Source organism: Trichomycterus rosablanca, chromosome 4 (assembly GCF_030014385.1).
Source record: "Trichomycterus rosablanca isolate fTriRos1 chromosome 4, fTriRos1.hap1, whole genome shotgun sequence".
NCBI lineage: Eukaryota > Metazoa > Chordata > Actinopteri > Siluriformes > Trichomycteridae > Trichomycterus > Trichomycterus rosablanca.
Window position 1 is genome coordinate 1,336,081 of NC_085991.1, and position 16,469 is coordinate 1,352,549.

The window sequence follows — 16,469 nt, forward strand, 5'->3', positions numbered from 1 at the left end:
ATCCACATCTAATAGATCCCTCACACGCACCATCAGATCCACATCTAATAGATCCCTCACACGCACCATCAGATCCACATCTAATAGATCCCTCACCCTCACACGCACCATCAGATCCACATCTAATAGATCCCTCACACGCACCATCAGATCCACATCTAATAGATCCCTCACACGCACCATCAGATCCACATCTAATAGATCCCAAACCCTCACACGCACCATCAGATCCACATCTAATAGATCCCTCACACGCACCATCAGATCCACATCTAATAGATCCCTCACACGCACCATCAGATCCACATCTAATAGATCCCTCACACGCACCATCAGATCCACATCTAATAGATCCCTCACACGCACCATCAGATCCACATCTAATAGATCCCTCACACGCACCATCAGATCCACATCTAATAGATCCCTCACACGCACCATCAGATCCACATCTAATAGATCCCTCACGCTCACACACACACCATCAGATCCACATCTAATAGATCCCTCACCCTCACACACACCTTCAGATCCACATCTAATAGATCCCTCACCCTCACACGCACCATCAGATCCACATCTAATAGATCCTTCACCATCAGATCCACATCTAATAGATCCCTCACCCTCACACGCACCATCAGATCCACATCTAATAGATCCCTCACCCTCACACGCACCATCAGATCCACATCTAATAGATCCCTCACACGCACCATCAGATCCACATCTAATAGATCCCTCACCCTCACACGCACCATCAGATCCACATCTAATAGATCCCTCACCCTCACACGCACCATCAGATCCACATCTAATAGATCCTTCACCATCAGATCACATCTAATAGATCCCTCACCCTCACACGCACCATCAGATCCACATCTAATAGATCCCTCACCCTCACACGCACCATCAGATCAACATCTAATAAATCCCTCACCCTCACACACAGCATCAGATCCACATCTAATAGATCCCTCACCCTCACACGCACCATCAGATCCACATCTAATAGATCCCTTACCCTCACCATCAGATCCACATCTAATAGATCCCTCACCCTCACACGCACCATCAGATCAACATCTAATAGATCCCTCACACGCACCATCAGATCCACATCTAATAGATCCCACACCCTCACACGCACCATCAGATCCACATCTAATAGATCCCTCACACGCACCATCAGATCCACATCTAATAGATCCCTCACACGCACCATCAGATCCACATCTAATAGATCCCTCACACGCACCATCAGATCCACATCTAATAGATCCCTCACACGCACCATCAGATCCACATCTAATAGATCCCTCACACGCACCATCAGATCCACATCTAATAGATCCCTCACACGCACCATCAGATCCACATCTAATAGATCCCTCACACTCACCATCAGATCCACATCTAATAGATCCCTCACGCTCACACACACCATCAGATCCACATCTAATAGATTCCTCACCCTCACACACACCTTCAGATCCACATCTAATAGATCCCTCACCCTCACACGCACCATCAGATCCACATCTAATAGATCCTTCACCATCAGATCCACATCTAATAGATCCCTCACCCTCACACGCACCATCAGATCCACATCTAATAGATCCCTCACCCTCACACGCACCATCAGATCCACATCTAATAGATCCCTCACACGCACCATCAGATCCACATCTAATAGATCCCTCACACGCACCATCAGATCCACATCTAATAGATCCTTCACCATCAGATCACATCTAATAGATCCCTCACCCTCACACGCACCATCAGATCCACATCTAATAGATCCCTCACCCTCACACACACCATCAGATCCACATCTAATAGATCCCTCACCCTCACACGCACCATCAGATCCACATCTAATAGATCCCTCACCCTCACACACACCATCAGATCCACATCTAATAGATCCCTCACCCTCACACGCACCATCAGATCCACATCTAATAGATCCCTCACCCTCACACACACCATCAGATCCACATCTAATAGATCCCTCACCCTCACACGCACCATCAGATCCACATCTAATAGATCCCTCACCCTCACACACACCATCAGATCCACATCTAATAGATCCCTCACCCTCACACGCACCATCAGATCCACATCTAATAGATCCCTCACCCTCACACACACCATCAGATCCACATCTAATAGATCCCTCACCCTCACACACACCATCAGATCCACATCTAATAGATCCCTCACCCTCACACGCACCATCAGATCTACATCTAATAGATCCCTCACCCTCACACACACCCTCATATCCACATCTAATAGATCCCTCACCCTCACACACACCATCAGATCCACATCTAATAGATCCCTCACCCTCACACGCACCATCAGATCCACATCTAATAGATCCCTCACCCTCACACATACCATCAGATCCACATCTAATAGATCCTTCACCCTCACACACACACCATCAGATCCACATCTAATAGATCCCTCACCCTCACACACACCATCAGATCCACATCTAATAGATCCCTCACCCTCACACACAGCATCAGATCCACATCTAATAGATCCCTCACCCTCACACGCACCATCAGATCCACATCTAATAGATCCCTCACCCTCACACACACCATCAGATCCCTCACCCTCACACGCACCATCAGATCTACATCTAATAGATCCCTCACCCTCACACACACCATCATATCCACATCTAATAGATCCCTCACCCTCACACGCACCATCAGATCTACATCTAATAGATCCCTCACCCTCACATGCACCATCAGATCCACATGTAATAGATCCCTCACCCTCACACGCACCATCAGATCTACATCTAATAGATCCCTCACCCTCACACACACACCATCATATCCACATCTAATAGATCCCTCACCCTCACACGCACCATCAGATCTACATCTAATAGATCCCTCACCCTCACACACACCATCATATCCACATCTAATAGATCCCTCACCCTCACACACACCATCAGATCCTCATCTAATAGATCCCTCACCCTCACACGCACCATCAGATCTACATCTAATAGATCCCTCACCCTCACACACACCATCATATCCACATCTAATAGATCCCTCACCCTCACACACACCATCAGATCAACATCTAATAGATCCCTCACCCTCACACACAGCATCAGATCCACATCTAATAGATCCCTCACCCTCACACACAGCATCAGATCCACATCTAATAGATCCCTCACCCTCACACACAGCATCAGATCCACATCTAATAGATCCCTCACCCTCACACGCACCATCAGATCCACATCTAATAGATCCCTCACCCTCACACGCACCATCAGATCCACATCTAATAGATCCCTCACACACACCATCAGATCCACATCTAATAGATCCCTCACCCGCACCGGCGCTAGCAGACAGACGTTGGTGGTCGTAATGTTTTGGCTGATGGATGTAAACAGATCTGTAACTGTAAGGAGAGTAAAAGGTCGTGGTAACAATAGAGGTTTTATCTGAGTGATGCTGAAGTTTATTACATTACTGACCGATGTAACCAAATCAAGCAGAAATATCAAAGACGTTTCGTTTCTTCCTCGAATGTCACCGTGGTTTTCTCACAGATCAACATGTTACGTAACTGCAGACAAACAAAGATGACGAGCGAGTCGTGATATAATAATAATAATAATAATAATAATAATAAATTAGATTATTTTTGTGCACTTTTTATTACGTTTATCTCCGGATGACGAATATTATTATTATTATGTCATTTTGTTTCCTGAATTACGTCGACTCGTAAGCGACGTTTTATTTGGTTCCACTGATTTCTGATGGACGGATTGGCGTCCTGTCCGGGTCTGTTAGGGAAACTGGACCCACTGCGACCCTACGAAACCATCCGACCATCTCCAGATCTTCTGGACGTGTGGTTGCTTGTCACCGTTCTCCTGGATTCCACTAAACCAAGATGGAACGTCATGATCCGTCTCTTTAGAGAACCTAAGAGAACTTTACAGAACTTGAGAGACCTGAAGTGGTGTAAGGTACCATCTGTAAAGAACGTTAGATAATTTTAGAGAATGTTAGATACCTTTTAAAGAACTTTTGAGAACTTCAGAACTAGGGTTGGGCGATATTGCCGATTTTCATACCGTCTTCAGGAAATACCGCGGTATACAGTATTACCGTGGGGGGGGGACAAACTTTACAGTGTACACACTTGAGTGTAATTACAATATTTCAATGTTTTATTATAAAAAGATTTAACAATCTGAACGTCAAACATTGCTTATCTTATCTGATCTATAATAAATACACATAAGTATAAATGCACGTGTATCAATTACACTTTACCACAAACATTAACACATAACATTTTGGCATTGTAATCTCTCTCTGCCCACACAAAACAGAATAATAGCAGCTACACACTTCAATATATTTCAAAAGTTAACTGCTTACTTTATAGTTACAGATATTTCTTAACAGTGTATGAACGTGTACGATTAGTTCTGCCTGTAATCCAGAATTAAGTTCTATACCGTAACAAAAAATATGAATGTAAATGTTCATGCTGCGATGACGGTGATGTAAAATAATGTTAAAATAATTCAAAGTCCAAACATTTGAGTGGTTAACGAGAACGCTACTTTACATGTCACACAAGCTCAGTGCAAAACACGAGAGCGGAAACGGTACAAATCCGATCTCTTCCCTACACACCAGACAATATATTTTATAATTCACATTACACGACAGGTGAGACGTTCTTTTTTCTTAATATAGCGCTTTTATTTAGGAAAAAATAGTTCTTACATAGGCAGGAAAATCTACGGCAGACACAAGAGTCAGAACAGTGGATTGGGCGTAACGTTATTATCACTGTTTGCTCCTTTTTCTCAACACTTGTGCTGGATTTACACTGAAGATATATTTAGTAAATAAGTTCATGTCCGCGCATGCACGCGCTCGTGTTCATTTCCGGTTGAACTGATAAAAAATGTTGATTTTGAAAAATTAAAAGACGAGCCGTTTTTCAGTTTCTGCTTGTTAGCGCACAGCTAACGCTAACCAGTGTGGCTCTTCACTCGTCTCTCTGTGTGAGCACCCCACAGCCAATCAGCGAGCTCCAACCGCCTACCCCTCCCACCCCTCCCTCACTGTGGATGTGCGCATGTCCTAAAGTCTCAGTTTTCAAGGTAAACCTGAAGCAGAAATTTGGCGCTTCACATTTAAAAAGTACCGTCACCATTTTTGAATACCGTAATACCGTCATACCGCCCAACCCTGTTCAGAACTTTAAAGAATTTCAGAGAACTTTGGAGAACTTTAGAGAACTTCAGAGAATTCAATGAACTTTGTAGAACTTTAGAGAACTTTAGAGAACTTCAGAATTCTAGAGAACTTTAGAGAGCTTCAGAACTTTATAGAACTACTGAGAACTTCAGACAACTTCGAGGAACCTCAAAGAACTTCAGAGAACTTCAGAACTTTGGAGAACTTAAAAGAACTTCAGAACTTTAGAGAACTTCAGAGAACTTTAAAGAATTTCTGAGAACTTCAGAGAACTATGGAGAACTTTAGAGAACTATGGAGAACTTCGGAGAACTACAGAGAACGTTAGAGAACTTTAGAGAACTACGGAGAACTTTAGAGAATTACGGAGAACCTTGGAGAACTTCAGAGAACTTCAAAACTTTGGAGAACTTAAAAGAACTTCAGAACTTTAGAGAACTTCTGAGAACTTCTGAGAACTATGGAGAACTTTAGAGAACTATGGAGAACTTTAGAGAACGTTAGAGAACTACGGAGAACTTTAGAGAATTACGGAGAACTTTAGAGAACTTTAGAGAATTACGGAGAACTTTAGAGAACTTCACAGTCCAGTAGGGTTGTGCTTTACACCACTTACAACATTGAAAGGAGGGCGTCCACAAACTTTTGGCCGGTCCAGTCTGAGGTTGTGTAAGAAAGAAGGTCAGCGGCGCATTCCAGCCGCCACTAATCCACTTTCAGGCTTTTCGGGGAGGAACGTCGGACTTAATTGGACGGAATGTTTCATTTGGCCGTGACGGATTCGGACGGCGCTCGCCACCCAAACACGCTGCCCCCGCCGGGGCGTCTCCTATAAAGAGCTTCCAGTCTCAGCCTGTCGGATGATCTGGGGTTGGAGCTGTAGCTCCGGGCGGGACCATGAGGTGTCGAGTGTTCCACGCGCTGCCGTGTTCTCCAGGGTTCCCGCGGAGCTCCGCCGCCGCCTGGCTGCTTCCTCCTCGCGCCCGCTGGAGGTAATCGCCGCCCTGCTATAATCGTGACTTGGCGGTGTGTGTGATGGCGTCGGGATATTTTGCCGCCGTGGCGCACGTCTCCTGGCTACGACCGGTCTGGGTTGCAGTGGATCCAGAGCACCGGCACGTTCTGGATATTTTTCAGATCTTCGGTCAGCTTGATGAGGTCACATGACTGAAGCTCGACTCGTAAGGGAGCATTGATTTCGGATTGGCGTCTTGTCTGGGACCTGTTAGGGAAACTGGACCCACCGGGACCCTGATCAGGATCAATTTCGATTCCACTGGAAGCAAAGCATTCCCAGAGCTCAGTGGTACAATGTGTGAGTGGTACAGTAGGTACAGTGTGGTACAGTAGGTACAGTAGGTACAGTGTGGTTGGGGTTTAACAACTATAATGTATGACAGTAGATACAGTAGGTACAGTGTGGTACAGTAGGTACATTGTGGTTGGGGTTTAACCACTATAATGCGTGACAGTAGGTACAGTGTGGTTGGGGTTTAACCACTACAATGCGTGACAGTAGGTACAGTGTGGTTGGGGTTTAACCACTATAATGCGTGACAGTAGGTACAGTGTGGTTGGGGTTTAACCACTACAATGCGTGACAGTAGGTACAGTGTGGTTGGGGTTTAACCACTACAATGCGTGACAGTGGGTACAGTGTGGTTGGGGTTTAACAACTATAATGCGTGACAGTAGGTACAGTGTGGTTGGGGTTTAACAACTATAATGCGTGACAGTAGGTACAGTGTGGTTGGGGTTTAACCACTACAATGCGTGACAGTGGGTACAGTGTGGTTGGGGTTTAACAACTATAATGCATGACAGTGGGTACAGTGTGGTTGGGGTTTAACAACTATAATGCGTGACAGTAGGTACAGTGTGGTTGGGGTTTAACCACTACAATGCGTGACAGTGGGTACAGTGTGGTTGGGGTTTAACCACTACAATGCGTGACAGTAGGTACAGTGTGGTTGGGGTTTAACCACTATAATGCGTGACAGTAGGTACAGTGTGGTTGGGGTTTAACCACTACAATGCGTGACAGTGGGTACAGTGTGGTTGGGGTTTAACAACTATAATGCGTGACAGTAGGTACAGTGTGGTTGGGGTTTAACCACTACAATGCGTGACAGTGGGTACAGTGTGGTTGGGGTTTAACAACTATAATGCATGACAGTAGGTACAGTGTGGTTGGGGTTTAACCCTTATAATGCATGACAGTAGGTACAGTGTGGTTGGGGTTTAACCACTATAATGCGTGACAGTGGGTACAGTGTGGTTGGGGTTTAACCACTACAATGCGTGACAGTAGGTACAGTGTGGTTGGGGTTTAACCACTACAATGCGTGACAGTAGGTACAGTGTGGTTGGGGTTTAACCACTACAATGCATGACAGTAGGTACAGTGTGGTTGGGGTTTAACCACTATAATGCATGACAGTAGGTACAGTAGGTACAGTGTGGTTGGGGTTTAGTTTTTACCACTGCTTTATCCTGGTCAGGGTCGCAGTGGGCACAGTTTCCTTGGAATTACCAGGCAGACAGGTGGAAATACACCCCGGACAGGACGCCAGTTTATTACGGGGCCTCGGTCACCCCACTCACAGACACAGCCGGACCGCTGGGGATTCGAACCCTAACCCTGAATCCCAGCGGTAGTGGGCTAGCATTATTTTACCGCTGCGCCACCTGAGTAGCGCTTTACAGTAATGATTTAGGAAAGCTTGGCCGACTGTAGACACCCTGTCGCAGATAGCGACAGTTTGGGTTTTCCTCCCGACCTTGACGGAGACCACTGTTCCATGCAGGCGTTTGATCTTCCGAAATCGATGAAATTCCAGGATTATTCCGAGCCGTTCTGCTCGGTCTGTTTAAACATTCGGGGTTTTGAATACCAAACGGGTTCGGTCGCCCCGGGTGGCTGGATGGTTTCCTGTAGCCTGGCACCGATGCCAAGGATAAAAGCGTCGACTGAACCGTGTAAACCGTCTCGAAACATCCTGCACTCTTAACTCAGCTGACAGAGACGGCCCCGGGGCCCCAAACTCGCCAGACTTGAACCGAGCAGCACGTGCTCAGGGGTGTGACGGGTGTTTTGGTGGGTGGGTATGGTCGGTGTCTTTTCTGGAGTGGACTTCCCTAATGTGTTGATTAAACTGTATGTATACTGGCACATGGAGTTAGAATGTAGGTCTGGGGGATCCACCAGTGGTCAGAAGTTTGTGGACACCTGATATATGGATTGTCATTGAGTTGTCACTGCTCACTCTTTTTTTGGAGTGTGTCTGTTGTAACGGCCTGCCTCGCTGTTGACCTTCTAATTCATCCCAGCGGTGTTTAGGTTAGGGCTTTTGATGCTGAAACAGGACAGGGCCTTCCCCAAACTCTTGCCACCGAAAGATGAGAAAATCACTTGATAATCAGACGAGATCGGATAATTATTTTTCTTTTTTTGAGTGTGTCTGTCAGAATTTGTGCCCTTTTGGAGATCAGGTACTGATGTTTGATGAGAAGGCCTCACTGTTGGCATCCCTATTCATCCCAGTGGTGAAGTTTAAGGCTCTGGTTAGGCTTTGAGCACAAGGGCACAGTGATGCCAGAATGGGAAAGGGCCTTCCCCAAACTCTTGCCAAATAAGACGTTGGAGTGTGTCTGTTGGAATTTGTGTCCTTTAGGAGATAGGGTACTGATGTTGGACGAGCTGTTGACGTTCCAGTTCATCCCGGCAGTGTTTAGTTGGGTGAAGTTTAAGGCTCTGGGTAGGCTTTGTGCATAGGGGCACGGTAATGCTGGGACAGGGAAGGGCCTTCCCCAAACTCTTGCCCACACAAAGATGAGGAAAATCACTCGATAATCGGACATGATTGGATAATTAGTGGATGTGTAAACAAAAAACAGAACGTCAGACTTTATTGGAGTGTGTCTGTCAGAATTTGTGCCCTTTAAGAGATCAGGTACTGATGTTGGATGAGAAGGCCTGCCTCACTGTTGGCATTCCGATTCATCCCAGTGGGTGAAGTTTAAGGCTCTGGGTGGGCTTTGTGCACGGGGGCACAGTGATGCCAAACGGGAAAGGGCCTTCCCCAAACTTATGCCCACACATGATCGGATAATTAGTGGACGTGTAAATGAAATGCAGAAGCTTTTTTGCAGTGTGTCTGTTGGAACTTGTGCCCTTTAAGAGGTCAGGTACTGATGTTGGATAAAAAGGCGTCGCTGTTAACATTCCAATTCATCCCAGCAGTGTGTTTAGGTTAGGACTTTTGGCGCTGAAACAGGACAGGGCCTTCCCTAAACTCTTGCCACACAAAGTTGAAGGCATGTTGTTCTGACATTGGTTGAGAAGCCCCGCCTCACTGTGGACGTTCCAGTTCAGCCCAGCTGTGTTTAGCTGGGTGAAGTTGAAAGGCTCTGGGTAGGCTTTGGGCTTTGTGTACGGGGGCACAGAGATGCCAGAATGGGAAAGGGCCTTCCCCAAACTCTTGCCCACACAAAGATGAGGAAAATCACTTGATAATCGTACAAGGTCAGATAATTAGTGGACGTGTAACCTAAATACAGAGCATGAAGCTTTTTTGAGTTGAAATTGGAATTTGTGCCCTTTAAGAAATCAGGTACTGATCAGGGGGCACAGTCATGCAGGAACGGGAAAGGGCCTTCCCCAAACTCTTGCCAAACAAGACATTGGAATATGTCTGTTGGAATTTGTGTCCTTTAAGAGATCAGGTACTGATGTTGGATGAGAAGGCCTGTCTCGTAGTTGACATTCCAATTCATCCCAGTGGGTGAGGTTTAAGGCTGTGGGTAGACCAAAATGGGACAGGGCCTTCCCCAAACTAATTAGTGGACGTGTAAACAGAACTCAGAACATGAAACTTTTTTGTGGTGGATGTTTCACATGTGTCTAATGTGTGTGTGTGTGTGTGTGTGTGTGTGTGTGTGTTGCAGCGCCTCGGGAGCGAGCATGGTCGCCATCGATAACAAGATAGAGCAAGCCATGGTGAGTTCCTCTTTCGGTTCTCGGTGGAACCGCGCCTCTTTAAGTACATGCCGTGATAAACACGGTCTTGTGTGGCACCCCCCCTCCCAAAAACGCAACCTGAACCCGTGGGGTTCCTGACGTGCTAATGCGCCGGTGCGCGTTTCGACACGCGCCCGTCCCGGGGCTGCAACGTTAGGGCCGGGCGTGACCGGATAATCCGTGTGCACGCCCGAGGAGAACATGCTCACGTCGGGCTCGGCGTTCAGCATGACGTGTTGAGATGAAGCGACTCGATCTGATTCTGCTCTCTAGGTTTAGCCCACTTTTATACACCTGCTTTATCAGTGGGTATACAATCACTGACTGTAGCCCGTCTGACCCCTGGTGGAACCTCACTGACCAGATGCTGTGAAATAATCAGTGATACATTATTGACTCTCAGCGCTGCACTGACACCACCAGACATGCTGATAATACACTAGTGTGGTGTTCTGGTGTGAGTGTAGCAGGTGCAGCAGTGTTGTTGGGATTTATAAACACCTCAGATCCATTTGAGCGCTCCATCCCAAAATAATAAGGCAAGAGAAGGAAACTGACTCGAGAAAACAGGGCGTGTGTTCCTAATAAAAGGGGGGAAATCCCAACAACACTGCTGTACCTGCTACACACACAGCATTCACATGGTGTATCACTGCTGTGCTGAGGATGGTCCATCACCCAAATACTATCTGGTCACTGTGGGTCCTATAGGGTTAGATTGGAAAGCAGCAGACGGGCTACAGTCAGTAATTGTATACACACATACGCCACATGAGCAAAAGTATTGGGACGCCCTTTCTAATTATCGAATTCAACCGTTTCAGCCACGACGGTCGCTAACAGGTGTGATAAACCGGTTATATAAAGGAAGCAACAGTTTAGGGAAGGCTGTTTCCCGTTCCAGCATGACTCCCGGGCACAAATTCCCATACTCAGATAACTTCAATCAAAAGATGACTGATCAGTCGACGTTCTGATTCGTCCCAGAGCTGTTGAGTGGACACTGGAGTTTCTGGCAGTCATGCTGGAACGGGAAACGGCCTTCCCTAAACTGTTGCTTCCTTTATATAACCGGTTTATCACACCTGTTAGCGACCGTCGTGGCTGAAACGGTTGAATTCGATAATTAGAAAGGGCGTCCCAATACTTTTGCTCATGAGGCGTATGTGTGTATACAATTACTGACTGTAGTCCGTCTGCTGCTTTCCAATCTAACCCTATAGGACCCACAGTGACCAGATAGTATTTGGGTGACGGACCATCCTCAGCACAGCAGTGATACACCATGTGAATGCTGTGTGTGTAGCAGGTACAGCAGTGTTGTTGGGATTTCCCCCCTTTTATTAGGAACACACGCCCTGTTTTCTCGAGTCAGTTTCCTTCTCTTGCCTTATTATTTTGGGTTGGAGCGCTCAAATGGATCTGAGGTGTTTATAAATCCCAACAACACTGCTGCACCTGCTACACTCACACCAGAACACCACACTAGTGTATTATCAGCATGTCTGGTGGTGTCAGTGCAGCGCTGAGAGTCAATAATCCATCACTGATTATTTCACAGCATCTGGTCAGTGAGGTTCCACTAGGGGTGAGACGGGCTACAGTCAGTAATTGTATACCCACTATACCGGGTAAAGTGGGCTATACCTAGAGAGCAGCATTAAATTGAGTCGCTTTATCTCAACACGTCATGCTGACTAAAATCTCGGGGCGTGTCCTAAACACCGAGCTGGAACCGAGTCCGACGTGAGCATGTTCTCCTCGGGCGTACACACGGATTATCTCAAAAGCTGAGAAGGTCACACTGAGGTCGCTCTGTTTTAATAGCGTTTGGACTGTACTGAACGACTGCGTGAGCGCTCTCTCTCTCTCTCTGTGTCTCCCGGCGGCGTTTAGGATCTGGTGAAGAGCCACCTGATGTACGCGGTCCGGGAGGAGGTGGAGGTCCTGAAGGAGCAGATCAAGGAGCTGTACGAGAGGAACTCGGTGCTGGAGCGGGAGAACGCCGTGCTCAAATCCCTGGCCAACAGCGAGCAGCTCTCGCAGCTGTCGTCTCACGCGGCGCCGGGGGCCGCGCCGGGGGCCACGCCCGCCCCCAACCCGCCGCAGCCCAGCGTGTCCTCGGCTTGACCGAGCCACGAGGACCAGCTCACCAGCGTCGAGAATCAACGAGCAGCGCTTCAGTATCCGTGTGTGTGTGTGTGTGAACGGACGGACGGACGGACGGACGGACGTGTGAGAACCCAGTCGATACAGAAGTGTTTTTTTTTAAGCCATGAGAAGGGTTTATTTTTTAAAAAAAAGAAGCCGTTTTCGAGCAAGAGTCTATTTTTTGGAGCCGATCGTACTTCACGGAATATTAAAAAATATAAATAAATATAAATATATATGAATATTTTTGGTTTCGTTTTGCGCTTGTGTCTGTTCACCAGTCAGTTATTTATTCCAGGGCTGCTACGTTCACACGTCCCAAACCGTCAGAACAGTTTCTCCACTCGATCTCCATCTCGATCCAGCCCAGGACCCAGACTCTGACTTCTCTCCGTAACTGAAGGGCAGCCCGCGCTAAAAGCCCGCGCCCGACGGGCGGGGGGGGCGGGAGCGGGCGCGGGTCCGAACACTAACGCCGGTAGTTTTACCTCTGTACTGAATGTGAAGGGGGAGCGAGCGAGCGAGCGAGCGAATGAGCGAGTGAATGTACGTGTATCTCTGTCTGAGGCTTCGTCTTGCCGCGCTCGTGCTCTTCCTCCCTCGTGCTTACGTTGTTGTTTTTGTTTCGCTTCCTCCGGGCTTCGAACGAGGCGTCGCGCCGATGCTTTCGGCTGCGTTTTTATTCCAGAATTTCAAAGAGATATCAACAAAAAACAAAGAAAAAATAAAGAAGTGAAGGGCGACGTCCTTCTCCTTAACTGTGTTTCATTCTGATTTAAGTCTGACGCCTCGGCTGTGTTTCATTTCTAAGTTCCTAGCAAGAAGGACGAGACTGACGAGAGACGGTCGTGTCTCGTCCTCATTCTCTCGGGTTCTTTCTAAAAATTCCCGAACGTCCCCTAATGAGAAGATTAAATCTGTCAGATCGGCTGTGACGCATTTACAAGATCCCTAACTTGGAAGACCCCCTCTCGGGTCTGTTATATCGGCTGTGTTTCATTTCTGAGTTCCTAGCAAGAAGGACGAGACTGACGAGACGGTCGTTTCTCGTTCCCTTTCGGTCTCTCTAAAAAGTCCTGAACGTCACCTAACCAGTAGATTAAATCTGTCAGATCTGCCGTGCCATATCTACAAGATCCCCAATGTGGAAGACCCCACCTCGGGTCTGTTATATCGGCTGTGTTTCATTTTTGAGTTCCTAGCAAGTAGGACAAGACGGCTGAATGACGTTCTTGTTCCCTTTCGGTCTCTCTAAAAAGTCCTGAACGTCCCCTAACCAGAATTAAATCTGTCAGATCGGCCGTGATGCATTTACAAGATCCCCGACCTTAAACACCACCTCTTGGGTCTGTTATACCGGCTGCGTTTCATTTAGAAAGTTCATAAATAAAGCAGACGTCGAGTAAGTTCAGGTCTTTGGAATTAGACTCCGTCTAAGTCTGACAGACAGGCTGTTCCAATTTGAACAGTATTATCTAATTATCTATTATCTAATCTAAACACGTCCACTAATTATTAAGTTCGAGGTTCTGTGCCTTCGACTCTGTGGCAACAGTTTTGGGAAGGCCTTTGCCGTCCATAAACACATAATGGAGGGACTTAGATGGCCTGTGGGATGAATTGGAACGCCGATCGCGAGCCAGGCCTTCCCCTCTATCCCACAGACGCACTTCTAGATCTTGTGGACAGCCTTCAGACATCCAGTCAATAATAATTCTCACAAAAGCCGATGACCAGGCGTCCACATACTTTTTGCCGGGAACAAAACTGTTAGCGTGTGTGTAGTGTATCCAAGCAGCCGAGGGTCAGGGGCCTCGCTTGGGGGGGCCCAGCTGTGGAAGTGCATCAGCTGGGCTTTGTTTTAGGCCTCCGAAATATGTAAATGAAACACAGCCTTCACTTCAGACTTCACTCACTGTCTTAACCGCTTATGCAATCAGGGTTCGTGGGGGGTGCTGGAGCCTAACCTGTGGGAGGAAACCGGAGCACCCGGAGGAAACCCACGCAGACACGGGGAGAACGTGCAATCTCCACACAGGAAGGACCCGGACCAGCTCGCCTGGGGATCGAACCCAGGACCTTCTCGCTGTGAGGCGACAGTGCTACCCACTTAGCCACCAGATTTGAAATGAAACGCAGCCGCTCTGTGCTGTAGGTTCAAGCCCTGGACTTTAGGGTGGGTGGAATGAGACGGAGCCGAGGTGTCGGACCGGTGTTTATTTTATTCCTTCAGGTTGGGACGGGGGTTTACAAAAAAAAAAGCTGTGAAACGACTTTGTAACCAAAGATGCGAAGAGCAGTGTGTAGTAACGTTGTTTTATTTTATTCGATGCACATTTTTGTTGTTATCCTTCACCTTTCATCCTTCGTGTCGCTCTTCTTTTGTTTGGCATGTTCTCCTGCATGATCTGTAACGTTCTGTTGTTTTTTTTTTGTTGTTTTTTTCCTTCTGGAACCACTTTCATACCTCATGTTTGTATTCGGCACTCTGGATGTGTGAAAGCAGGCTGTGAACGACGTCGCGAGCGGACAGAGACGGAATATCCGAAAGAGACTAGTGTGGCCCCCTGCGCACTGGCAAATCAAAATGAAGTGAGCCATGTTTTGTTCCTTTAAATGGTGTTGGAATTTCATATGCCAATAGTTTTGTTACATTACAAAATAAATAAAAAATTAATGTATTTAAATAAATGCAATATTCAAATTCCTGAACATGGACAGTTTGTGTGATTTTATCATTAATAAAGTACATCAAATATATGATACACACACACTGTACACTGATCAGCCCTTTGTAGTGCTACAATTACTGACTGTAGTCCTTTCTTGCTGTTCTTCAATGGTCAGGACCACCACAGAGCAGGTATTATTTAGGTGGTGGATCATTCTCAGCACTGCAGTGACACTGACATGGTGGTGGTGTGTTAGTGTCACACAGCAGCGCTGCTGGAGTTTTTAAACACCTCACTCTCACTGCTGGACTGAGAATAGTCCACCAACCAAAAACATCCAGCCGAAAGCGCCCCGTGGGCAGCGTCCTGTGACCGCTGATGAAGGTCTAGAAGATGACCGACTCAAAACAGCAGCAATAGATGAGCGATCGTCTCTGACTTTACATCTACAAGGTGGACCGACTAGGTAGGAGCGTCTAATAGAGTGGACAGTGAGTGGACACGGTATTTAAAAATCTACTAATACCAGCACAACACACACTAACACACCACCACCATGACAGTGTCACTGCAGTGCTGAGAATCATCCACCACCTAAATAATACCTGCTCTGTAGTGGTCCTGTGGGGGTCCTGACCATTGAAGAACAGCATGAAAGGGGGCTAACAAAGCATGCAGAGAAACAGATGGACTACAGTCAGTAATTGTAGAACTACAAAGTGCTTCTATATGGTGAGTGGAGCTGATAACATGGACAGTGAGTGTAGAAACAAGGAGGTGGTTTTAATGTTATGGCTGATCAGTGTATAAGGTCTATACATTCCTCTTGTGACTCTATGGCGCCCCCTGCCGGTCTATCTGAGTAACATTCTATGACCGAAAGTATGTGGACACTTCTTTAATCATTCAGTTCAGGTATTTTAGCCACAATCACAGCTAATTATACTAAAGACAAGATGCTTTGTGGACACCTAAGCATGGAGCTGGCCTTCCACTGGATTGTGGAGCACGTCTGTGGGAATTTGTACCCACCCGGTTAAAACGAAACTTGTGTCCTCCAATGTACAGAACCCCTGACCTCAGCTCCACTCAACAGCTCTGGAATTAATCGGAACGTCTTCTTTTGACTGAACGGGCACAAATTCCCATAAACAGACACACTTCAGAGTCTTGTAAGAAGCTTCTCAGAGGAGCGGTGGCTGTTCTAGCTGAAAAGATCACACAGAAGTCGCTCTATTTCACTACCACATGGTCAGGTGTCCGAATACTTTTGGCCATAAAGCGTATATAATGTATTTTACGTTTCTTTAATATGTTGAACACACAATA

At 46.8% G+C, this 16,469-nt stretch overlaps 1 protein-coding gene across 2 annotated transcripts in view; it reads left to right on the forward strand.

Moving 5' to 3' along the window:
• Positions 1–15,180, forward strand: part of tsc22d2 (TSC22 domain family 2) — a 29,107-nt gene extending 13,927 nt beyond the window's left edge. For both annotated transcript variants that reach the window (XM_062993740.1, XM_062993741.1), the window contains 2 exons: positions 10,245–10,296; positions 12,214–15,180. In XM_062993740.1, the coding sequence (XP_062849810.1) occupies positions 10,245–10,296; positions 12,214–12,447 (286 nt within the window). In that variant the 3' untranslated portion in view covers positions 12,448–15,180. The remainder of the gene's footprint in view (positions 1–10,244; positions 10,297–12,213) is intronic.
• The last annotated feature ends 1,289 nt before the right edge of the window (positions 15,181–16,469 follow it).